The sequence below is a fragment of the Puma concolor genome, chromosome D4, assembly GCF_028749965.1.
Source record: "Puma concolor isolate L17-30 chromosome D4, mPumCon1.1.hap2, whole genome shotgun sequence".
Lineage (NCBI taxonomy): Eukaryota > Metazoa > Chordata > Mammalia > Carnivora > Felidae > Puma > Puma concolor.
In genome coordinates, this window is record NC_141679.1 from 57,283,335 (window position 1) to 57,308,975 (window position 25,641).

The window sequence follows — 25,641 nt, forward strand, 5'->3', positions numbered from 1 at the left end:
AATTGCTCCAGCTAGTGTGTGAAAGCTTGAGGAAGGAAGGAGTATTTTCATAGATTCATTGTGTCTTTCCACAAGTTAAGGAACCACCTTAGCCAAATCAAACATCGTCAATATTGGGACAAATCAAATCACATGCCTCCTGCTTTAATGCATTGAGAAGAACACAGTATCACTTCTGTTGTATAATGGTCAAAAAGCAAAACTTTAATCATGAAGAAACATTGGACAAATGGAGGGATATCCTACAAAATAACTGGCCTGTACTCTTCCAACAGTAAGAGACAAGACAACTAAATGCAATGCATGAGGAAAAAATTAGCTATAAAGGACATTAGGGGAGTTATTATCAGTTTTGCTCTTTAGAAATCACTTTAGTTGCTTTTTGGTGGAAAGACTTTAGGGGAGCAAGAATAGACAAGAGACCATTAGGATGCTGTAACTAGCTCAAACTAGACATGGTTGGAGTTTAGATGGGATTTTTAGCAGTAGATTTGGTAAGAAGTTGTGAAATGTAGGATGTATTTTGGAAACTCTTCTATTGGTGGATTGAATGTTGTGTGTTAAGGTAAAAGAATGAATTAAGGAATATCTCTAGGTTATTATTGGCCTGAGGAATTGGGTGGGTGGTGCTATTTAATGATAAAATAAAGGCTTGGGGTATATGGATTTTGGGGGATGGAGGTCTCACCTAGAAATATAAACTTAGGGGCGCCTGGGTGGCGCAGTCGGTTAAGCGTTCGACTTCAGCCAGGTCACGATCTCGCGGTCCGTGAGTTCGAGTCCCGCGTCAGGCTCTGGGCTGATGGCTCGGAGCCTGGAGCCTGTTTCCGATTCTGTGTCTCCCTCTCTCTCTGCCCCTCCCCCGTTCATGCTCTGTCTCTCTCTGTCCCAAAAATAAATAAACGTTGAAAAAAAAAATTAAAAAAAAAAAAAAAAGAAATATAAACTTAAAAGTCAGTAGCTAGACATAATTGGAACTGTGTGGCCAGATAAAATCTTGGAGAAGGTACAACTAGAGAAGAAAAGAAAATTAAGCAGGCCAAACAATTTAAGGTCAGGTAGAGGAAGAAGAGCCAGAAAAGGAAATCAGAAGGAATGGATGGTGAGTTTGAAGTAAAAAAGAGGGTGTAGGCTTCCAGAAGCTTTAGGAAGAAAGTATTTCAAAGTAAGGGGAATAGTCAGCTGTGTCAAATGCTATTGAAAGGCCTAGTAAGAATAAAACAGAAAATGATCATTGATTTTGGTAAGATATGACTCATTTGTGACTCTGACAAGGTCCATTCTTGTAGAGCCATGGGGAAAAAAAGCCTGGTTAGAGGAGGTTCAGCAAACAAGTGAAAAAGTAGGGCAAATTAGTACAAATTTTAAAGAAATTTTGCTGTAAAGGGAAAACAAAAGAATTGCAAAAGAATTGTTTGGTAACTAGAAAGGGTATAGGATAAAGGGAAGTGTGTGTGTGTGTGTGTGTGTGTGTGTGTGTGTGTGTGTGTAGGGGGGAAAGGAGGGAAGGAGGGACAGTGGGAGAGAAGGAGGGAGGAAGGGAGAAATTTGATAGTACTACTACATATTTGTGTGTTGAGAATTATCTAGATAGGAAGAAATTGATGGAAAGATGGAGGGACTACTTGATGCAGTTTAGTGTAGAGAATAAGGAATATTATGTGAATACAGAAGGAGGAATTTTGGTAGAATTTGTAATGAGAAAATGAGAAAATTTCTTTTCCAAATATACTTATTTTCTATATGAAATTATAGTTCTTCACCTGAGTGTTAGGGGGGGAAAGTGGTATAGATATAAAGAAAGTGAGAGTCTCTACCAAGCCAGGAAATAGCTAACCATATCAGAGATAATAAATCAATGGTAAAACTCCTAGTGCTGTTTCAAAAGTAAAGATTTAGAGAGAGAGGGAAGATGGCGGCGTAGGAGGACGCTGGGCTCACCGCGCGTCCTGCTGATCACTTAGATTCCACCTACACCTGCCTAAATAACCCAGAAAACCGCCAGAGGATTAGCAGAACGGAGTCGCCGGAGCCAAGCGCAGACGAGAGGCCCACGGAAGAGGGTAGGAAGGGCGGCGAGGCGGTGCGCGCTCCACGGACTCGCGGGAGGGAACCGGGGCGGAGGGGCGGCTCGCCGGCCAAGCAGAGCCCCCGAGTCTGGCTTGCAAAAAGCGGAGGGGCCTGACGGACTGTGTTCCAACAGCAAGCGCGACTTAGCGTCTGGGAGGTCATAAGTTAACAGCTCTGCTCGGAAAGCGGGAAGGCTGGAGGACAAAGGGAAGGAAAGCTGCTGAGCCCCCGGACGACAGAGCTCAGTTTGGTGGGGAACAAAGGCGCTCGCCAGCGCCATCTCCCCCGCCCATCCCCCAGCCAAAATCCCAAAGAGAACCAGTTCCTGCCAGGGAACTTGCTCGCTCCGCGCCAACACCCAACTCTGCGCTTCTGCGGAGCCAAACCTCCGGCAGCGGATCTGACTCCCTCCCGCTGCCACAGGGCCCCTCCTGAAGTGGATCACCTAAGGAGAAGCAAGCTAAGCCTGCCCCTCCTGCCCCCGTGCACCTTGCCTACCCACCCCAGCTAAGACGCCAGATCCCCAGCATCACAAGCCTGGCAGTGTGCAAGTAGCCCAGACAGGCCACCCCACCCCACAGTGAATCCCGCCCCTAGGAGAGGGGAAGAGAAGGCACACACCAGTCTGACTGTGGACACAGCGGTCGGCTGGGGGCAGACATCAGGTCTGACTGCGGCTCCGCCCACCAACTCCAGTTATACACCACAGCACAGGGGAAGTGCCCTGCAGGTCCTCACCACGTCAGGGACTATCCAAAATGACCAAGCGGAAGAATTCCCCTCAGAAGAATCTCCAGGAAATAACAACAGCTAATGAGCTGATCAAAAAGGATTTAAATAATATAACAGAAAGTGAATTTAGAATAATAGTCATAAAATTAATCGCTGGGCTTGAAAACAGTATAGCTGACAGCAGAGAATCTCTTGCTACAGAGATCAAGGGACTAAGGAACAGTCACGAGGAGCTGAAAAACGCTTTAAACGAAATGCATAACAAAATGGAAACCACCACGGCTCGGATTGAAGAGGCAGAGGAGAGAATAGGTGAACTAGAAGATAAAGTTATGGAAAAAGAGGAAGCTGAGAAAAAGAGAGATAAAAAAAATCCAGGAGTATGAGGGGAAAATTGGAGAACTAAGTGATACACTAAAAAGAAATAATATACGCATAATAGGTATCCCAGAGGAGGAAGAGACAGGGAAAGGTGCTGAAGGGGTACTTGAAGAAATCATAGCTGAGAACTTCCCTGAACTGGGGACGGAAAAAGGCATTGAAATCCAAGAGGCACAGAGAACTCCCTTCAGACGTAACTTGAATCGATCTTCTGCACGACATATCATAGTGAAACTGGCAAAATACAAGGATAAAGAGAAAATTCTGAAAGCAGCAAGGGGTAAACGTGCCCTCACATATAAAGGGAGACCTATAAGACTCGTGACTGATCTCTCTTTTGAAACTTGGCAGGCCAGAAAGAATTGGCACGAGATTTTCAGTGTGCTAGACAGAAAAAATATGCAGCCGAGAATCCTTTATCCAGCAAGTCTGTCATTTAGGATAGAAGGAGAGATAAAGGTCTTCCCAAACAAACAAAAACTGAAGGAATTTGTCACCACTAAACCAGCCCTCCAAGAGATCCTAAGGGGGACCCTGTGAGACAAAGTACCAGAGACATCACTACAAGCATAAAACATACAGACATCACAATGACTCTAAACCCATATCTTTCTATAATAACACTGAATGTAAATGGATTAAATGCGCCAACCAAAAGACATAGGGTATCAGAATGGATAAAAAAACAAGACCCATCTATTTGCTGTCTACAAGAGACTCATTTTAGACCTGAGGACACCTTTAGATTGAGAGTGAGGGGATGGAGAACTATTTATCATGCGACTGGAAGCCAAAAGAAAGCTGGAGTAGCCATACTTATATCAGACAAACTAGACTTTAAAGGCTGTAACAAGAGATGAAGAAGGACATTATATAATAGTGACAGGGTCTATCCATCAGGAAGAGCTAACAATTATAAATGTCTATGCGCCGAATACCAGAGCGCCCAAATATATAAAACAATTACTCATAAACATAAGCAACCTTATTGATAAGAATGTGGTAATTGCAGGGGACTTTAACACCCCACTTACAGAAATGGACAGATCATCTAGACACAGGGTCAATAAAGAAACAAGGGCCCTGAATGAGACATTGGATCAGATGGACTTGACAGATATATTTAGAACTCTGCATCCCAAAGCAACAGAATATACTTTCTTCTCGAGTGCACATGGAACATTCTCCAAGATAGATCATATACTGGGTCACAAAACAGCCCTTCATAAGTTTACAAGAATTGAAATCATACCATGCATACTTTCAGACCACAATGCTATGAAGCTTGAAATCAACCACAGAAAAAAGTCTGGAAAACCTCCAAAAACATGGAGGTTAAAGAACACCCTACTAACGAATGAGTGGGTCAACCAGGCAATTAGAGAAGAAATTAAAAAATATATGGAAACAAACGAAAATGAAAATACAACAATCCAAACGCTTTGGGACGCAGCAAAGGCAGTCCTGAGAGGAAAATACATTGCAATCCAGCCCTATCTCAAGAAACAAGAAAAATCCCAAATACAAAATCTAACAGCACACCTAAAGGAAAGAGAAGCAGAAGAGCAAAGGCTGCCTAAACCCAGCAGAAGAAGAGAAATAATAAAGATCAGAGCAGAAATAAACAATATAGAATCTAAAAAAACTGTAGAGCAGATCAACGAAACCAAGAGTTGGTTTTTTGAAAAAATAAACAAAATTGACAAACCTCTAGCCAGGCTTCTCAAAAAGAACAGGGAGATGACCCAAATAGATAAAATCATGAATGAAAATGGAATTATTACAACCAATCCCTCAGAGATACAAACAATTATCAGGGAATACTATGAAAAATTATATGCCAACAAATTGGACAACCTGGAAGAAATGGACAAATTCCTGAACACCCACACTCTTCCAAAACTCAATCAGGAGGAAATAGAAAGCTTGAACAGACCCATAACCAGCGAAGAAATTGAATCGGTTATCAAAAATCTCCCAACAAATAAGAGTCCAGGACCAGATGGCTTCCCAGGGGAGTTCTACCAGACGTTTAAAGCAGAGATAATACCTATCCTTCTCAAGCTATTCCAAGAAATAGAAAGGGAAGGAAAACTTCCAGACTCATTCTATGAAGCCAGTATTACTTTGATTCCTAAACCAGACAGAGACCCAGTAAAAAAAGAGAACTACAGGCCAATATCCCTGATGAATATGGATGCAAAAATTCTCAATAAGATACTAGCAAATCGAATTCAACGGCATATAAAAAGAATTATTCACCATGATCAAGTGGGATTCATTCCTGGGATGCAGGGCTGGTTCAACATTCGCAAATCAATCAACGTGATACATCACATTAACAAAAAAAAAGAGAAGAACCATATGATCCTGTCAATCGATGCAGAAAAGGCCTTTGACAAAATCCAGCACCCTTTCTTAATAAAAACCCTTGAGAAAGTCGGGATAGAAGGAACATACTTAAAGATCATAAAAGCCATTTATGAAAAGCCCACAGCTAACATCATCCTCAACGGGGAAAAACTGAGAGCTTTTTCCCTGAGATCAGGAACACGACAGGGATGCCCACTCTCACCGCTGTTGTTTAACATAGTGCTGGAAGTTCTAGCATCAGCAATCAGACAACAAAAGGAAATCAAAGGCATCAAAATTGGCAAAGATGAAGTCAAGCTTTCGCTTTTTGCAGATGACATGATATTATACATGGAAAATCCGATAGACTCCACCAAAAGTCTGCTAGAACTGATACATGAATTCAGCAAAGTTGCAGGATACAAAATCAATGTACAGAAATCAGTTGCATTCTTATACACTAACAATGAAGCAACAGAAAGACAAATAAAGAAACTGATCCCATTCACAATTGCACCAAGAAGCATAAAATACCTAGGAATAAATCTAACCAAAGATGTAAAGGATCTGTATGCTGAAAACTATAGAAAGCTTATGAAGGTAATTGAAGAAGATTTAAAGAAATGGAAAGACATTCCCTGCTCATGGGTTGGAAGAATAAATATTGTCAAAATGTCAATACTACCCAAAGCTATCTACACATTCAATGCAATCCCAATCAAAATTGCACCAGCATTCTTCTCGAAACTAGAACAAGCAATCCTAAAATTCATATGGAACCACAAAAAGCCCCGAATAGCCAAAGTAATTTTGAAGAAGAAGACCAAAGCAGGAGTTATCACAATCCCAGACTTTAGCCTCTACTACAAATCTGTCATCATCAAGACAGCATGGTATTGGCACAAAAACAGACACATAGACCAATGGAATAGAATAGAAACCCCAGAACTAGACCCACAAACGTATGGCCAACTAATCTTTGACAAAGCAGGAAAGAACATCCAATGGAAAAAAGACAGTCTCTTTAACAAATGGTGCTGGGAGAACTGGACAGCAACATGCAGAAGGTTGAAACTAGACCACTTTCTCACACCATTCACAAAAATAAACTCAAAATGGATAAAGGACCTGAATGTGAGACAGGAAACCATCAAAACCTTAGAGGAGAAAGCAGGAAAAGATCTCTCTGACCTCAGCCGTAGCAATCTCTTACTCGACACATCCCCAAAGGCAAGGGAATTAAAAGCAAAAGTGAATTACTGGGACCTTATGAAGATAAAAAGCTTCTGCACAGCAAAGGAAACAACCAACAAAACTAAAAGGCAACCAACGGAATGGGAAAAGATATTTGCAAATGACATATCGGACAAAGGGCTAGTATCCAAAATCTATAAAGAGCTCACCAAGCTCCACACCCGAAAAGCAAATAACCCAGTGAAGAAATGGGCAGAAAACATGAATAGACACTTCTCTAAAGAAGACATCCGGATGGCCAACAGGCACATGAAAAGATGTTCAGCGTCGCTCCTTATCAGGGAAATACAAATCAAAACCACACTCAGGTATCACCTTACGCCAGTCAGAGTGGCCAAAATGAACAAATCAGGAGACTATAGATGCTGGCGAGGATGTGGAGAAACGGGAACCCTCTTGCACTGTTGGTGGGAATGCAAATTGGTGCAGCCGCTCTGGAAAACAGTGTGGAGGTTCCTCAGAAAATTAAAAATAGACCTACCCTATGACCCAGCAATAGCACTGCTAGGAATTTATCCAAGGGACACAGGAGTACTGATGCATAGGGGCACTTGTACCCCAATGTTCATAGCAGCACTCTCAACAATAGCCAAATTATGGAAAGAGCCTAAATGTCCATCAACTGATGAATGGATAAAGAAATTGTGGTTTATATACACAATGGAATACTACGTGGCAATGAGAAAAAATGAAATATGGCCTTTTGTAGCAACGTGGATGGAACTGGAGAGTGTGATGCTAAGTGAAATAAGCCATACAGAGAAAGACAGATACCATATGGTTTCACTCTTATGTGGATCCTGAGAAACTTAACAGGAACCCATGGGGGAGGGGAACAAAAAAAAAAAAAAAAAGAGGTTAGAGTGGGAGAGAGCCAAAGCATAAGAGACTGTTGAGAACTGAGAACAAACTAAGGGTTGATGGGGGGTGGGAGGGAGGAGAGGGTGGGTGATGGGTATTGAGGAGGGCACCTTTTGGGATGAGCACTGGGTGTTGTATGGAAACCAATTTGACAATAAATTTCATATATAAAAAAAAAAAAGTAAAGATTTAAAAAAAAAAAAAAGTGAGAATGGGAAATGGCTGACTTGGAAGAATTTTGGTAATAAATGTAATATGAATCCAGTCAGCATTGTTAAATGGTTTTCTCCTCCAAGATTCAGCAGCTGTGTGAACTAGAGATTATTTAGTTTGGCCAGAATATGATTTTTACCAGGCAAGAATTATGGACAGAAAAGAGAAGCAAGGGGCTTTAAAAAAGACCATATTAGTGCTAGGCCATGGACCCTAGGATGACTAAGAAAAGTGATAAGGATGTAGTGTAGTGAAAAAGTTAAATCATTGAACTGGAATTCATAATAGCTAAATAAAGTGAAACAACACAGGGGTCCATCAATTGAACAGATAAATAAAATATGCCATATCCATAAGATGAAATATTATTTAGCAAATAAAGTACTGATATATGCTTCAACATGGGTGAAGTGTGGAAACATTATGCTAAGTGAAGGAGCCAGTCGCCAAAGACCACAATTGTATTATTACAATACATTTGACAATATATTATTCAATTTATATGAAGTGTCCAGAAAAGGCAAATATAGATAGATATTATGTTAGTTTCCTAGGCCCATGGACAGTGAGGGGAAACAGGAGGTGAGGATGGGAAATGCTAATGGTTATAGGGTTTCTTATTAGAGTAATGAAAAAATTCTGAAATTGATTATGGTGATGGTTGCACAACTCTGCAAATATACTAAAACCCACTAAATTGTAAACTTTAAATGGGTATGATATATGAATTATATCTCAACAAAGTTATGATTTTTAAAAATGTGAAATAAATATTTTAGACTTGTATACAAAAACTGAAAGAACTCGTCATCAGGAACCACACCCTATAAGAAATGTTAAAAGAAATCAGGCATAAGGAAAATGGATACCAGATGGAAATAAGAATTATAAAAAGGAATGAGGAGAACTACAAATGGAAAAATACAGGTAAACATATATTTTCCTGTTATTTATATCTCATTAAAGATAAGTGACTGAACAGAAATAACAATAATATGCTGTTCATTTAAAAATATATGTAAGGGGCGCCTGGGTGGTGCAGTCGGTTAAGCGTCCGACTTCAGCCAGGTCACGATCTCACGGTCCGTGAGTTCGAGCCCCGCGTCAGGCTTTGGGCTGATGGCTCAGAGCCTGGAGCCTGTTTCTGATTCTGTGTCTCCCTCTCTCTCTGCCCCTCCCCCATTTATGCTCTGTCTCTCTCTGTCCCAAAAATAAATAAACGTTGAAAAAAATATATATATGTAAAACATAGGGGATGAATCCCTGGATTCTACTCCTGAAATCATTATTGTACTACATGCTAACTAACTTGGATGTAAATTAAAAAATTAAAATTAAAATTAAAGTTAAAAAAATAAAATGAAAATATATGTATAAGAGGGGAGGGGACCAAGATGGTGGAACAGCATGGAAGTTTTTTGTGTGTCTCACGTTCATGAAATACAGCCAGACCAACACTAAACGATCCTGCACACCTAGAAAACTGACCTGAGGATTAACACAACAGTCTGCACAACCTGAACCACAGAGTTCAGCAGGTACAAGGTGCAGAGAGGTGAACTTGGGGAGAGAGAAGCTGCGGAGGGCAGGGATGTGCTTTTGCGTGCAGAACTTGGGGAGAGAGGACAGAGACGGTGGGGAGAATATGGCGAAAGCAACCCTCCCCGAAAGCAGCTGGAGAGAAAGTGGAAAGTTGGAAATAGCCACAGGGACTAAACTAAAAAGGGAGAAAGGAGAAAGGAGAGGGTTTAAATTCCATTAAGACTATGAACAGAGGGAGCTCAGAGAGTCTGCAACTCCACAGCTCGATACCTGGAGGTGCTCTGGTGGGAAGGGTGAATCCTCAAGAGCAGAGAGTTCTCAGAGTGGGGTCAGAGAGGTTCTCAGGCCACATGGGGAGAAGCCATTCCACTGCTGGAAGGACATTTGGTAGATGTTGTGAGACAACCTGGGACCAGCAGACCCCAGAGAACAGCTGCATTTGCTGGTGCTGGAACAAGGTCGCTAAGGGTGAAGCCTGGTGCCAGATGTGTGTTGTGATTTTCCATAATCCCCGAAAAGCTGCTGCTACACTATCTCACAAACTTTTTCTGGGGCGGGCTGGCACCTGGCCGCAATCTCTGGGCTTCAGCAGCAGCACAGTCCTGCAAACTTTCCTGGGTGTGGCCAGCATTCGGCCATTGCTTGGTGAGCCCCTCCGCAGAGGGGCTGAACAGGACAAAGCCATAGTCCCTCAGAAGTAAGGGGCCAGGGAAACAGCCTTATCTGAGACAAAACTCAGGAGAGAGGTACTACCTGGGGTTTGGTCACGGGTAGTGTAAAAGAGGGGAGTGGACAAAAGCTGAAGACAAAGCACAGGGGTGCGATTGCTGATCAGGGCGAACAGAGTTCTGATACTAGAGACTGGGTAGCTGGGTGCTGCCATTTTCACCACTCCCGTGCATGTGCATACGCACCTACAAGCACCACAACAATCCATCCCAGTAAGCTAGCAGCACCATCTAGTGGAGAATGGAGCTGTTACACTAAGCCCCGCCCAACGGGCCCAACCTTGCTCTTCAAGAACAGAAGTCTGACTGTCTGCTTAGTTTATGGAATATAGGGTGCTTCATAGTCTGACTTCTAGGGGAAAACGAAGTAATTTCAGCGTATTTCAGTCTGTTAGGTCCATCTATTCAATTTACTTTCTTTTCTTTTCTTTTTTCTTCTTTTTTCTCTTTATTGTTTCTTTTCTTTCTCTTGAATGCAGAAAGAGAAAAATTCATTGTTATTTTCAATTTTTATTAAAAATATTTTTCTTTAATTTTTTTCTATTTTTTACTTTTGTGTAAATTTTTTCAAATACTAGTTTACTTCCATCATTTCATTTTAGTCTAATTCAGTGTATTCATTTTTTCAACTTGTCAAATGATTTCCTTTTTTTTCTTCTTTCCCCTTTTTTCTCTAATCTATCAAGCCACTTTCTTTTTTTTTCAATATATGAAATTTACTGTCAAATTGGTTTCCATACAACACCCAGTGCTCATCCCAAAAGGTGCCCTCCTCAATACCCATCACCCACCCTCCTCTCCCTCACAACCCCCATCAACCCTCAGTTTGTTCTCAGTTTTTAAGAGTGTCTTATGCTTTGGCTCTCTTCCACTCTAACCTCTTTTTTTTTTTCCTTCCCCTCCCCCATGGGTTTCTGTTAAGTTTCTCAGGATCCACATAAGAGTGAAACCATATGGTATCTGTCTTTCTCTGTATGGCTTATTTCACTTAGCATAACACTCTCTAGTTCCATCCATGTTGCTACAAAGGGCCATATTTCATTCCTTCTCATTGCCACGTAGTACTCCACTGTGTATATAAACCACAATTTCTTTATCCATTCATCAGTTGATGGACATTTAGGCTCTTTCCATAATTTGGCTATTGTTGAGAGTGCTGCTATAAACATTGGGGTACAAGTGTCCCTATGCATCAGCACTCCTGTATCCCTTGGGTAAATTCCTAGCAGTGCTATTGCTGGGTCATAGGGTAGGTCTATTTTTAATTTTCTGAGGAACCTCCACACTGTTTTCCAGAGTGGCTGCACCAATTTGCATTCCCACCAACAGTGCAAGAGGGTTCCCGTTTCTCCACATCCTCTCCAGCATCTATAGTCTCCTGATTTGTTCATTTTGGCCACTCTGACTGGCGTGAGGTGATATCTGAGTGTGCTTTTGGTTTGTATTTCCCTGATGAGGAGCAACGTTGAGCATCTTTTCATGTGCCTGTTGGCCATCCGGATGTCTTCTTTAGAGAAGTGTCTATTCATGTTTTCTGCCCATTTCTTCACTGGGTTATTTGCTTTTCGGGTGTGGAGTTTGGTGAGTTCTTTATAGATTTTGGATACTAGCCCTTTGTCCGATATGTCATTTGCAAATATCTTTTCCCATTCCGTTGGTTGCCTTTTAGTTTTGTTGGTTGTTTCCTTTGCTGTGCAGGAGCATTTTATCTTCATAAGGTTCCAGTAGTTCATTTTTGCTTTTAATTCCCTTGCCTTTGGGGATGTGTCAAGTAAGAGATTGCTACAGCTGAGGTCAGAGAGGTCTTTTCCTGCTTTCTCCTCTAGGGTTTTGATGGTTTCCTGTCTCACATTCAGATCCTTTATCCATTTTGAGTTTATTTTTGTGAATGGTGTGAGAAAGTGGTCTAGTTTCAACCTTCTGCATGTTGCTGCCCAGTTCTCCCAGCACCATTTGTTAAAGAGATTGTCTTTTTTCCATTGGATGTTCTTTCCTGCTTTGTCAAAGATTAGTTGGCCATACGTTTGTGGGTCTAGTTCTGGGGTTTCTATTCTATTCCATTGGTCGATGTGTCTGTTTTTGTGCCAATACCATGCTGTCTTAATGATTACAGCTTTGTAGTAGAGGCTAATGTCTGGGATTGTGATGCCTCCTGCTTTGGTCTTCTTCTTCAAAATTACTTTGGCTATTCGGGGCTTTTTGTGGTTCCATATGAATTTTAGGATTGCTTGTTCTAGTTTCGAGAAGAATGCTGATGCAATTCTGATTGGGATTGCATTGAATGTGTAGATAGCTTTGGGTAGTATTGACATTTTGACAATATTTATTCTTCCAATCCATGAGTACGGAATGTTTTTCCATTTCTTTATATCTTCTTCAATTTCCTTCGTAAGCTTTCTATAGTTTTCAGCATACAGATCTTTTACATCTTTGGTTAGATTTATTCCCAGGTATTTTATGCTTCTTGGTGCAATTGTGAATGGGATCAGTTTCTTTATTTGTCTTTCTGTTGCTTCGTTGTTAGTGTATAAGAATGCAACTGATTTCTGTACATTGATTTTGTATCCTGCAACTTTGCTGAATTCATGTGTCAGTTCTAGCAGACTTTTGGTGGGGTCTATCGGATTTTCCATGTATAATATCATGTCATCTGCAAAAAGTGAAAGCTTGACTTCATCTTTGCCAATTTTGATGCCTTTGATTTCCTTTTGTTGTCTGATTGCTGATGCTAAAACTTCCAACACTGTGTTAACAGCGGTGAGAGTGGACATCCCTGTCGTGTTCCTGACCTCAGGGAAAAAGCTCTCAGTTTTTCCCCATTGAGGATGATGTTAGCTGTGGGCTTTTCATAAATGGCTTTTTGCTCTTAAGTATGTTCCTTCTATCCCGACTTTCTCGAGGGTTTTTATTAAGAAATGCTGCTGAATTTTGTCAGATGCCTTTTCTGCATCGATTGACAGGATCATATGGTTCTTCTCTTTTCTTTTATTAATGTGATGTATCACGTTGATTGAGTTGCGAATGTTGAACCAGCCCTGCATCCCAGGAATGAATCCCACTTGATCATGGTGAATAATTCTTTTTATATGCTGTTGAATTCGATTTGCTAGTATCTTATTGAGAGTTTTTGCATCCATATTCATCAGGGATATTGGCCTGTAGTTCTCTTTTTTTACTGGGTCTCTGTCTGGTTTAGGAATCAAAGTAATACTGGCTTCATAGAATGAGTCTGGAAGTTTTCCTTCCCTTTCTATTTCTTGGAATAGCTTGAGAAGGATAGGTATTATTTTTGTTTTAAACGTCTGGTAGAACTCCCCTGGGAAGCCATCTGGTCCTGGACTCTTATTTGTTGGGAGATTTTTGATAACCGATTCAATTTCTTCGCTGGTTATGGGTCTGTTCAAGCTTTCTATTTCCTCCTGATTGAGTTTTGGAAGCGTGTGGGTGTTTAGGAATTTGTCCATTACATCCAGGTTGTCCAGTTTGTTGGCATATAATTTTTCAAAGTATTCAATGATAATTGCTTGTATCTCTGAGGGATTGGTTGTAATAATTCCATTTTCATTCACGATTGGGTCATCTCCCTGTTCTTTTTGAGAAGCCTGGCTAGAGGTTTGTCAATTTTGTTTATTTTTTCAAAAAACCAACTCTTGGTTTCATTGATCTGCTCTACAGTTTTTTTAGATTCTATATTGTTTATTTCTGATCTGATCTTTATTATTTCTCTTCTTCTGCTGGGTTTAGGCTGCCTTTGCTCTTCTGCTTCTATTTCCTTTAGGTGTGCTGTCAGATTTTGTATTTGGGATTTTTCTTGTTTCTTGAGATAGGCCTGGATTGCAATGTATTTTCCTCTCAGGACTGCCTTCACTGCATCCCAAAGCGTTTGGATTGTTGTATTTTCATTTTCGTTTGTTTCCATATATTGTTTAGTTTCTTCTCTAATTGCGTGGTTGACCCACTCATTCTTTAGTAGGGTGTTCTTTAACCTCCATGCTTTTGGAGGTTTTCCAGACTTTTTCCTTTGGTTGATTTCAAGCTTCATGGCATTGTGGTCTGAAAGTATGCATTGTATGGTCTCAATTCTTGTATACTTATGAAGGGCTGTTTTGTGACCCAGTATGTGATCTATCTTGGAGAATATTCCATGTGCACTCGAGAAGAAAGTATATTCTGTTGCTTTGGGATGCAGAGTTCTAAATATATCTGTCAAGTCCATCTGATCCAATGTCTCATTCAGGGCCCTTGTTTCTTTACTGACTGTGTGTCTAGATGATCTATCCATTTCTGTAAGTGGAGTGTTAAAGTCCCCTGCAATTACCACATTCTTATCAATAAGGTTGCTTATGTTTGTGATTAATTGTTTTATATATTTTGGGGCTCCCGTATTCGGTGCATAGACATTTATAATTGTTAGCTCTTCCTGATGGATAGACCCTGTAATTATTATATAATGCCCTTCTTCATCTCTTGTTACAGCCTTTAATTTAAAGTCTAGATTGTCTGATATAAGTATGGCTACTCCAGCTTTCTTTTGACTTCCAGTAGCATGATAAATAGTTCTCCATCCCCTCACTCTCAATCTGAAGGTGTCATCAGGTCTAAAATGAGTCTCTTGTAGACAGCAAATAGATGGGTCTTTTTTTTTTATCCATTCTGATACCCTATGTCTTTTGGTTGGCACATTTAGTCCATTTACATTCAGTGTTATTATAGAAAGATATGGGTTTAGAGTCATTGTGATGTCTGTATGTTTTATGCTTGTAGCGATGTCTCTGGTACTTTGTCTCTCAGGATCCCCTTTAGGATCTCTTGTAGGGCTGGTTTAGTGGTGACGAATTCCTTCGGTTTTTGTTTGTTTGGGAAGACCTTTATCTCTCCTTCTATTCTAAATGACAGACTTGCTGGATAAAGGATTCTCAGCTGCATATTTTTCCTGTTCATCACATTGAAGATCTCCTGCCATTCCTTTCTGGCCTGCCAAGTTTCAGAAGAGAGATTGGTCACGAGTCTTATAGGTCTCCCTTTATATGTTAGAGCACGTTTATCCCTCGCTGCTTTCAGAATTTTCTCTTTATCCTTGTATTTTGCCAGTTTCACTATGATATGTCATGCAGAAGATCGATTCAAGTTATGTCTGAAGGGAGTTCAGAGAACATATTTTGTAGAACTCGAATTCTTTTAAAGTTATTGAGATTTTCATTATGACAGAATATTTTCTATTTTGGTAAATCTTTCATGTGCACTTCAAGAAAACATGTATTCTGCTGTTAATGGGTGAAATGTTCCTATAAATGCCATTTATATTAATTGGTAGCATTGTTCAAGGCTATTATATTTTATTGACTTTCCTTTATTCTTTTTTTTTTCAACGTTTATTTATTTTTGGGACAGAGAGAGACAGAGCATGAACGGGGGAGGGGCAGAGAGAGAGAGGGAGACACAGAATCGGAAACAGGCTCCAGGCTCCGAGCCATCGGCCCAGAGCCCGACGCGGGGCTCGAACTCACGGACCGCGAGACCGTGACCTGGCTGAAGTCGGACGCTTAACCGACTGCGCCACCCAGGCGCCCCTCCTTTAGTTATTCTATCAGTTATTGAGAAATGGTTACTGAAATCTCTGAATATAACAGATTTATTTCTCCTTCAGTCCTTTTTTTACTTATCTTGTAGCTGTGTTATTAGGAGCATAAATGTTTAGGATTGTTATGTTCTCTTGATTAATTCATTTATCACTATGAAATCACTTTCATCTCTGGCCATCTCTTTGTTCTGAAATCTTTATCTAATATTAATATGGCCACTGCAGATTTATTTTTATTAGGATTAGCACAGTATATCTTTTTCTATCCTTTTAACATATTTGCATCTTTATATTTAAATTTTGTTTCTTATAGGCAGGTAACAATTCTGTCTTGCTTTGTCAATCACACAACCTCTGCTTTTTTATTGGGATTGTTATTATTTATATGGTTGGGTTTAAGTTTATCATCTTGCTATTCATGTTCTGTGTTCTTTGTTCCATTTTCCCTCTTTTCTTCTGCCTTCTTTTAAATTCAGTGTTTCCTATGATTCCATTTTATCTCATTTGATTTTCTATAAATATGTTTTTGTTATTTTGGTGGCTTTGTTAGGGTTTACAGTTTAACTCTAAACTTATTACCAACTACCTTCAAGTGATATTATACCACTTCATGTATGAGAAGTTTATAATAGTATATTTCTATTTCTCCATTCCATGCCTGTTGGTATTATTGTCATACATTTTACTTATACATATATATTTTTTAATTTTATTTTTTATCTTTTAAAATTAAATCCAAATTAGTTAGCATGTAGTGCAACATTGACTTCAGGAGTAAATTCCTTAGCGCCCCTTACCCATTTAGCCCATCCCCCCGCCCACAGCCCCTCCAGTAAACTTCAGTTCTCCATATTTATGAGTCACTTCTCTTTTGTCCCCCTCCCTGCTTTTACATTATTTTTGTTTCCATCCCTTATGTTCATCTGTTTTGTCTCATATGAGTGAAGTCATATTATTTTTGTCTTTCTCTGACTGACCAATTTCACTTAGCATAATGCCCTCCAGTTCTATCCACGTAGTTGCAAATGACATGATTTCATTCTTTTTGATTGATGAGTAATACTTCATTGTGTGTGTGTGTATATGTATATACCACATCGTCTTTACCCATTCATCCATCGATGGACATTTGGGCTCTTTCCATACTTTGGCTATTGTTGATAGTGCTGCTATAAACATGGGGGTACATTTGTCCCTTCAAAACAGCACACCTGTATCCCATGGATGAATGCCTGGTGGTGCAATTTCTGGGTCGTAGGGTAGTTCTACTTTTAGTTTTTTGAGGAAACCCCATACTGTATTCCAGAGCAGCTGCACCAGCTTGCATCCCCCCCAAATTTTTTTTTTCAATGTTTATTTATTTTTGGGACAGAGAGAGACAGAGCATGAACGGGGGAGGGGCAGAGAGAGAGGGAGACACAGAATCGGAAACAGGCTCCAGGCTCTGAGCCATCAGCCCAGAGCCTGACGTACCCCCCAAATTTTTTAATTGACATCTAAATTAGCATATAGTGCAACAATGATTTCAGGAGTAGATTCCTTAATGCCCCTTACCCATTTAGCCCATCTCCCCTCCCATACCTCCTCCAGTAACCCTTTGTTTGTTCTCAATATTTATGAGTCTCTTATGCTTTGTCCCCCTCCCTGTTTTTATATTGTTTCCCTTCCCTTATGTTCATCTGTTTTGTATTTAAAGTCATCATATGAGTGAAGTCATAGATATTTGTCTTTCTCTGACTGGCTAATTTCACTTAGCTTAATACCCTCCAGTTCCATCCACATAGTTGCAAATGGCAAGATGTCATTCTTTTTGATTGCCGAGTAATACTCCATTGTGTGTGTGTGTGTGTGTGTGTGTGTGTGTGTGTGTGTGTATGTGTGTGTGTGTGTGTGTGTGTGTGTGTGTGTACACATACATACATACCACATCTTCTTTATCCATTCATCCATCGATGGACATTTGGGCTCTTACCATACTTTGGCTATTGTTGATAGTGCTGCTATAAACATGGGGGTGCAGGGGCGCCTGGGTGGCTCAGTCGGTTGAGCGTCCGACTTCAGCTCAGGTCATGATCTTGCAGTTTGTGAGTTTGAACCCAGCGTCGGGCTCTGTGCTGACAGCTCGGAGCCTGGAGTCTGCTTCGGATTCTGTGTCTTCCCTCTCTCTGCGCCTCCCATGCTCATGCTCTGTCTCTCTCTGTCTGCCAATAATAAATAAACGTTAAACATATTTAAAAAAATAAACATGGGGGTGCATGTGTCCCTTCGAAACAGCACACCTGAATCCTGTGGATAAATACTTAGTAGTGCAATTACTGGGTCGTAGGGTAGTTCTATTTTTAATTTTTTGAGGAACCTCCATTCTGTTTTCCAGGGTGGCTGCACCAGTTTGCATTCCTACCAGCAGTGCAAAAGAGATCCTCTTTCTCCGCATCCTCGCCAACATCTGTTGTTGCCTGACATTAATGTTGACCATTCGGACAGGTGTGAGATGGTATCTCATTGTGGTTTTGATTTGTATTTCCCTGATGATGGGTGAACTTGAGCATTTTTTATGTGTTTTTTGGCTATCTGTATGTCTTCTTTGGAGAAATGTCTATTCATGTCTTTTGCCCATTTCTTTACTGGATTTTAAAACTCGATTTTACAAGAATTAAATAGATGATGCTGGATCCTAGGTGTATTTTGGTCTGGGTGTTGAAAGTGGTTTGACAGATTAGAGAAAAAAGGGGGGGGGGGAGAAAAAAAAGGAAATCGTTTGAGAATTTGAAAAAAATGAATACACTGAAGTAGACTGAAATGAGATGATGGGGGTAAAATAGAATTTGAAAAAATATACACAAAAGTAAAGAATATAGTAGAAAAAAAACTAAAGAAAAATATTTTTAATAAAAATTAAAAATAAAATGAATTTTTTCATTTTCTGTATTTAAGAAACAAGAAAAGAAATGAAAAAGAAAAAAGAGACAAAAAGAGAGAATAAAAAAGAAAAGAAATCATTTGAAAATTTGAAAAAGTGAATACACTGCAGTAGACTAAAATAACATGATGGAAGTAAAATAGAATTTGAAAAAATTTACATAAAAGCCAATAATATAGTAATGAAAATTAAATAAGAATATCTTTAATAGAAATTGAAGGTAAAAATGAAGTTTTTCTTTTTCTGCATTCAAGAAAAAGAAAAGAAATGAAAAAGAAAAAAGAAAAAGAAAAAAGGATGTTGTTTGAAAATTTGAAAAGGTGAATACACTGAAGTAGACTAAAATAAAATGATGGAAGTAAAGTAGAATTTGAAAAACTTTACACAAAAGTAAAAAATATAGTAATAAAAATTAAACAAAAATATTTTTACTAAAAATTGAAAATAAAAATGAATTTTTCTGTATTCAAGAAAAAGAAAAGAATTGTAAAAGAGAAAAAGAAAAAAGAAAGAAAATTGAATCGATGAACCTGCTCACAGATTGAAGTAGGACTGAAATTGCTTCATTTCCCCCTAGAAGTCAATCTGTGTAGCTCTTTATAGTCCATAAACTAAGCTGGTGGTGAGGTTTGTGTTTTTGAAGAGCGAAGTTGGCCCAGTTGGGTGGAGCTCAGTGTAACAGCTCTGTTCTCCACTAGATGGCGCTGGTAGCCTACTGGGGTGGATTGTTGCAGAGCTTGTAGGTGCGTATGCGCATGCGTGGGAGCGTGAAACTGGCCCCACCCAGCTACCCCAGTCTGTTCTCCCAGATCAGCAGTCAGGCACCAGTCCTCTGTCTTCAGCTCTCATCCACTCCCTGCTTTTTCACTGTGTGTGACCAGGCCCCAGGCAGTAACTCTCTCCCAAGTTTTGTCTCAGATGTGACTGTTTTCCCTGGCCCCTTACTTCTGAAGGACTGCGGCTTTGACCCGTTCCACCCCTCTGTGGGAGGGTCTCACTGAGCAATGGCCGAATATCGGCTGTACCCAGGAACGCCCGCTGGACCCTGTTGTTGCTGGTGCCCCGAGACTCTGGCCAGGTGCCAGCCCGCCCAAGAAAATGTTTGCCAGACACTGTAGCAGCAGCGTTTCATGGATTATGGAAAATCACAACACACATCTGGCACCAGGCTTCACCCTTAATGACCTTGCCCCAGCACCAGTGAATGTGGCCACCTTCTGGGGTCTGCTGGGACCAGGTGGCTTCAACAGTCTCTACCAAATGTCCTTCCATCAGTGGAACTGCTTTTCCCCGTGTGGCCTGAGAACCTGCTGGACCCCACTCTGTTCCTGGGGATTCACCCTTCCCGGCAGAGCACCGCCAGGTATTGAGCTGCAGAGTTGCAGCCTTTGTGTTCCCCTTGTTTACAGTCTTAATGGAATTTAAACCCTCTCCTTTCTCCTTTATCCCTTTTTAGTTTAGTCCCTGCAGCTGTTTCCAATTTTCCACTTTCTCTCCAGCTGCTTTTGGGGAAGGGCGCTTTTCCCGGAATCTCCCCCCCCCGCCCCGCCCCCAGTCTCTGTCCTCACCACCCACAAAAGTGGTTCCCTATCTTTCGTGGCTTCTTGCTCCCCAAGTTCGGCTCTCCATAATGCGTACCTGCTGAATTCTGTGGTTCAGGTTGTGCAGATTGTTGTGTTAATCCTCCAATCAGTTTTCTAGGTGTGTAGGATGGTTTAGTGTTGGTCTGGCTGTATTTCATGGATATGAGACACACAAAAGACTTCCATGCTCTTCTGCCATCTTGGCTCCTCCCCCCATATAAAGAACTCTTAAACTCAATAATAAGAAAGCAAGCAACTCAATTTTTCCCACCCCAAAAAACCCAATTTTAAAAAAGAGGAAAGGACTTAAACACATCACCAGAGAATTGGTGAGGGACAGGAATGTTTGTGTCCCAAGGCCTTTACCTTATTGCAGTGCATACATTGAAAGTCCTGGAACTTATCAGAGTTTTTATTACTATTGCTGCATAACAAATTAATCTAAAACTTAGTCAGTTCCAACAGCACTATTTATTATCTCATGGTATCTATGGGTCAGGAATCGCTTAGCTGGATCCTCTGCCTCATGGTCTCTCATAAGGTCAAAATCGAGGTGTCAGCCAAGAGTCTGCAGTCTCATCCAAAGTTTCAACCATAGACCTGCTTCCAAGCTCACTCAGTGGTTGTTGGAAGAATTTAATTCATCAGGCTCTTTTGGACTTAGAGCTTTAGTTCCCCACTAGTTGTGTGCCACAGGTCACCTTCAGTACTTCAGCATGTGGGCCTCTCCAGTATGACAGCTTAATTCATAAAAGTGTGCATATTAAGAAGGCAATAGAGAGAGCTGGCTAGCAAGATGGAAGTAATAATCTTTTGTCACCTAATCATGGAAGGTGATACCCCACAATGCTGCTATAATCTATTGGTCAGAACCAAGGTACTCAGGAGGGGATTATACAATGCCATGGATATCAGGAGGCAGGGCTCAACAGGAGCCATCTGAGAGGCTACCTACCACACTAGCCTCAGGAAATTCAGTTTTCTAGGTCAGTTCATTTTTAATTCCTGAAATCCAAGTACATAGAGTATTTCCTTCTAAAAATTTTAACCATGCTATTTCCAATCAATTCCTTGGACTAATGATAAATAATTATATGTGAAAGTAGGTTTCCTTGCCTATTTCTACCCAGCACCCAGTCTGGTTTCATACTATCTGAGCCACAATGGGTCTCTTTACATCTATATGCCTACCTTTCTGTGTGCATTTACTTCCTTCTGGAATGATTGTTCTTTATCCATTGCAGAAACTCTTACTCATCTTTCAAGATTTAGCTTATGAACACCTTTTTAAAAAGGTCTTCCACTTATGCATGCTACACACACATACTCATGCTGCATTCTACAGCCTGAGTGAGGTTTTGTTTGTTTATTTTAACATTTATTATGAGGCTTATGTGTGCCTGACACATACTAGGTTGCACTCAACAAATGTTTGTAGTATCGGCAGATAAATGCTGATAAACAGGGTGTAATGAGTGCATTAAATAGGACTGAATCTTTGCTTCATGGGTCCGGAGCAGAGAACAGGGAGTGCCTCTCCATCTTGCTGTAAAGTTCTGCCTGCTAAGTGCAGTCATACCAGCCAGTCACTTACATGGGATGTTCCTTAACTGTTGCTCTGCTTCTGTGGGAATCAGAACTGTAGCCTTTCATGAAGATTCATCCAGGTTCCCCAGAGACTAAAGATTATGACATAATTTGTCCCCATGTATGTTAGAGCTTGGTGGGCTTTCATTAAATACTAAGCAGTAGCAGGATCTCCTAGATGCCTCATTCTCTTGAGGTCAGTCCAAGAAGACTCAGTTTCAGTCCTTGGAAACCCCAAAATAACTCAGTTGTTTTGGCCATATTTTCCTGGGATGACTGAAGCCAGTGCTGCAGTACTGGATAAACAAGGGTGAATGGAGATGGAAACTAAAAATAGCATGCCGAATCACTCTGGCTAAGAATAGGCTCCAAAAGCACTGTGATGAGGTGTTCTTTTTTTTTTTTTTTTAATTTACATTCAAGTTAGTTATCATATAGTGCAACAATGATTACAGGAGTAGATTCCTTAATGCCTTTTACCCTTTTAGCCCATCCCCCCTCCCACAATCCCTCCCATAACCCTCAGTTTGTTCTCCATATTTGTGAGTCTCTTCTGTTTTGTCCCCCTCCCTGTTTTTATATTATTTTTGTTTCCCTTACCTTATGTTCATCTGTTTTATATCTTAAAGTCCTCATATGAGTGAAGTCATGTGATATTTTCCTTTCTCTGACTAATTTCACTTAGCATAATACCCTGAAGTTCCATCCACATAGTTGAGAATGGCAAGATTTCATTCTTTTTGATTGCCAAGTAATACTCCATTGTATGTATGTATGTATGTGTGTATATGTATATATATATATATATATATATATATATATATATACACACACACACACATCTCATTTGCAAATATCTTCTCCCATTCCATCAGTTGCCTTTTAGTTTTGCTGATTGTTTCCTTTGCAGTGCAGAAATTTTTATTTTGATGAGGTCCCAATAGTTCATTTTGGCTTTGGTTTCCCTGGCCTCCAGAGACGTGTTGAGTAAAAAGTCGGTGTGGCCGAGGTCAAAGAGGTTTTTGCCCGCTTTCTTCTCGAGGGTTTTGATGGATTCCTGTCTTACATTGAGGTCTTTCATCCATTTTGAGTTTATTTTTGGGTATAATGTAAGAAAGTGGTCCAAGTTCATTTTTCTGCGTGTCACTGTCCAGGTTTCCCAGCACCACTTGCTGAAGAGACTGTCTATTCCATTGGATACTCCTTCCTGCTTTGTCAAAGATTAGTTGGCCATACCTTTTTGGGTCCATTTGTGGGTTCTCTATTCTGTTCCATTGATCTGAGTGTCTGTTTTTGTGCCAGTACCATACTTTCTTGATGATTACAATTTTGTAATACAGCTTGAAGTCTGGGATTGTGATGCCTCCTGCTTTGGTTTTCTTTTTCCAGATTGCTTTGGCTATTCGGGGTCTTTTCTGGTTCCTTACAAATTTTAGGATTGTTTGTTCTAGCTCTGTGAAGAATGTTGGTGTTATTTTGATAGCGATTACATTGAATATGTAGATTGCTTTGGGTAGTATTGACATTTTAACAATATTTGTTCTTCCTACCAGGAGCATGGAATCTTTTTCCATTTTTTTGTGTGTCTCCTTTAATTTCTTTCATCAGCTTTCTATAGTTTTCAGTGTATAGAAGTTTCACTTCTTTGGTTAGATTTATTCTTAGGTATTTTCTGGTTTTGGGTGCAATTGTAAATGGGATCCATTCCTTGATTTCTCTTTCTATTCTTCATTATTGGTGTATAGGAATGCAACTGATACCTTTTTTTTAATGTTTATTTTTGGAGAGAGAAAGAGACAGAGTGTGAGCTTTGAAGGTGGCAGAGAGAGAGGGAGACACAGAATCCGAAGCAGGCTTCAGGCTCTGAGCAGTCAACACAGAGTCTGACACGGGGCTTGAACTCATGAGCTGTGAGATCATGACCTGAGCCGAAGTCAGACGATTAACCAACTGAGTGACCCAGGTGCCCTGGACTGCAACCAATTTCAGTGCATTGATTTCATATCCAGCGACTTTGCTGAATTCATGGATCAGTCCTAGCAGTTTTTTGGCAGAATCTTTTGGGTTTTCCATATAGAGTATCATTTCATCTGTGAAGAGTGAACGTTTGACATCCTTCCGGCCTATTTGGATTCCTTTTATTTATTTGTGTTGTCTAATTGCTGAGGCTAAGACTTCCAATGCTATGTTGAATAACAGTGGTGAGAGTGGACATCCCTGTCTTGTTCTTGACCTTAGGGGGAGAGCTCTCAGTTTTTCCTCATTGAGGATGATATTAGCTGTGGGTCTTTCATATATGGCTTTTATGATCTTGAGGTATGCTCCTTCTTTCCCTACTTTCTTGAGGGTTTTTTTTATCAAGAAAGGATGCTGTATTTTGTCAGATTCTTTCTCTGCATCTATTGAGAGGGTCATGTTGTTCCTGTCTTTTCTTTTATTGATGTGATGAGTCACATTGATTGTGGATATTGAACCAGCCCTGCATCCCAGGTATATATCCTGCTTGGTCGTGGTGAATAATTTTTTTAATGTATTGTTGGATCCGGTTGACTAATGTCTTGTTGAGGATTTTTGCATCCATACTTATCAGGGATATTGTTCATTCTCCTTTTTAGTGGGGTCTCTGTGGTTTTGGAATCAAGGTAATGCTGGCTTCATAGAAAGAGTTTGGAAGTTTTCCTTCCATTTCTTTTTTTTTGGAACAGCTTCAAGAGAATAGGTGTTAGCTCTTCCTTAATGTTTGGTGGAATTGCCCTGGAAAGCCATCTGGCCCTGGACTCTTCTTTTTTGGCAGATTTTTGATTACTAATTCAATTTCTTTACTGGTTATGGGCCTGTTCAAAATTTCTACTTTCTTCCTATTTCAGTTTTGGTAGTGTATATGTTTCTAGAAGTTTGTCCATTTCTTCCAGATTGCCCATTTTATTGGCATACAATTGCTCATAATATTCTCTTATTATTGTTTTTATTTCTGCTGTGTTGGCTGTGATCTCTCCTCTTTCATTCGTGATTTTATTTATTTGGATCCTTGCCTTTTTCTTTTTGATCAAGCTGGCTAGTGGTTTATCAATTTTGTTAACTCTTTCAAAGAACCAGCTTCTGGTTTCATTGATCTGTTCTACTGTTTTTTTGTTGTTGTTGTTTCGATAGCATTAATTTCTGCTCTAATCTTTATTATTTCCTGTCTTCTGCTGGTTTTGGGTTTTATTTGCTGTTCTTTTTCCAGCTCCTTAAGGCATAAGGTTAGGTTGTGTATCTGAGATCTTTCTTCCTTCTTTAGGAAGGCCTGGATTGCTATATACTTTCCTCTTATGACCGCCTTTGCTGCGTCCCAGAGGTTTTGGGTTGTGGTGCTATCATTTTCATTGACTTCCATATACTTTTTAATTTCCTCTTTAACTTCTTGGTTAGTCCATTCATTCTTTAGTAGGATGTTCTTCAGTCTCCAAGTATTTGTTACCTTTCCAAATTTTTTCTTGTGGTTGATTTCGAGTTTTATAGCATTGTGGTCTGAAAATATGCACGGTATGATCTCGATCCTTTTGTACTCACTTAGGGCTGATTTGTGTCTGAGTATATGGTCTATTCTGGAGAATGTTCCATGTGCACTGGAGAAGAATGTATATTCTGCTGTTTTAGGATGAAATGTTCTGAGTATATCTGTTAAGTCCATCTGGTCCAGTGTGTCATTCAAAGCCATTGTTTCCTTGTTGATTTTTTGATTAGATGATCTGTCCATTGCTGTGAGTGGGGTGTTGAAGTCTCCTACTATTATGGTATTGCTATTGATGAGTTTCTTTATGTTTGTGATTAATTGATATATTTGGGTACTTCCAC

The 25,641-nt window shown here is 40.1% G+C and overlaps 2 protein-coding genes across 5 annotated transcripts in view; one reads left to right on the plus strand and one right to left on the minus strand.

Moving 5' to 3' along the window:
* SPATA31F1 (SPATA31 subfamily F member 1) overlaps window positions 1-18,097 on the minus strand; it is a 34,427-nt gene extending 16,330 nt beyond the window's left edge. The window contains exon 1 of the mRNA XM_086683408.1: window positions 17,687-18,097. Within this exon, the coding sequence (XP_086539534.1) occupies window positions 17,687-17,689 (3 nt within the window). The 5' untranslated portion in view covers window positions 17,690-18,097. The remainder of the gene's footprint in view (window positions 1-17,686) is intronic.
* Window positions 1-25,641, plus strand: part of LOC147574895 (uncharacterized) — a 224,078-nt gene that overhangs the window by 100,199 nt on the left and 98,238 nt on the right. The window contains exon 1 of one of the 4 annotated variants that reach the window (XR_015242807.1): window positions 19,191-19,997. The exons of the other annotated variants lie outside the window; for them this stretch is intronic. The gene's annotated coding sequence lies outside the window, so the exon portion shown is untranslated. Of the gene's footprint in view, window positions 1-19,190; window positions 19,998-25,641 lie in introns of those variants that run through there. 4 annotated transcript variants of the gene reach the window in all.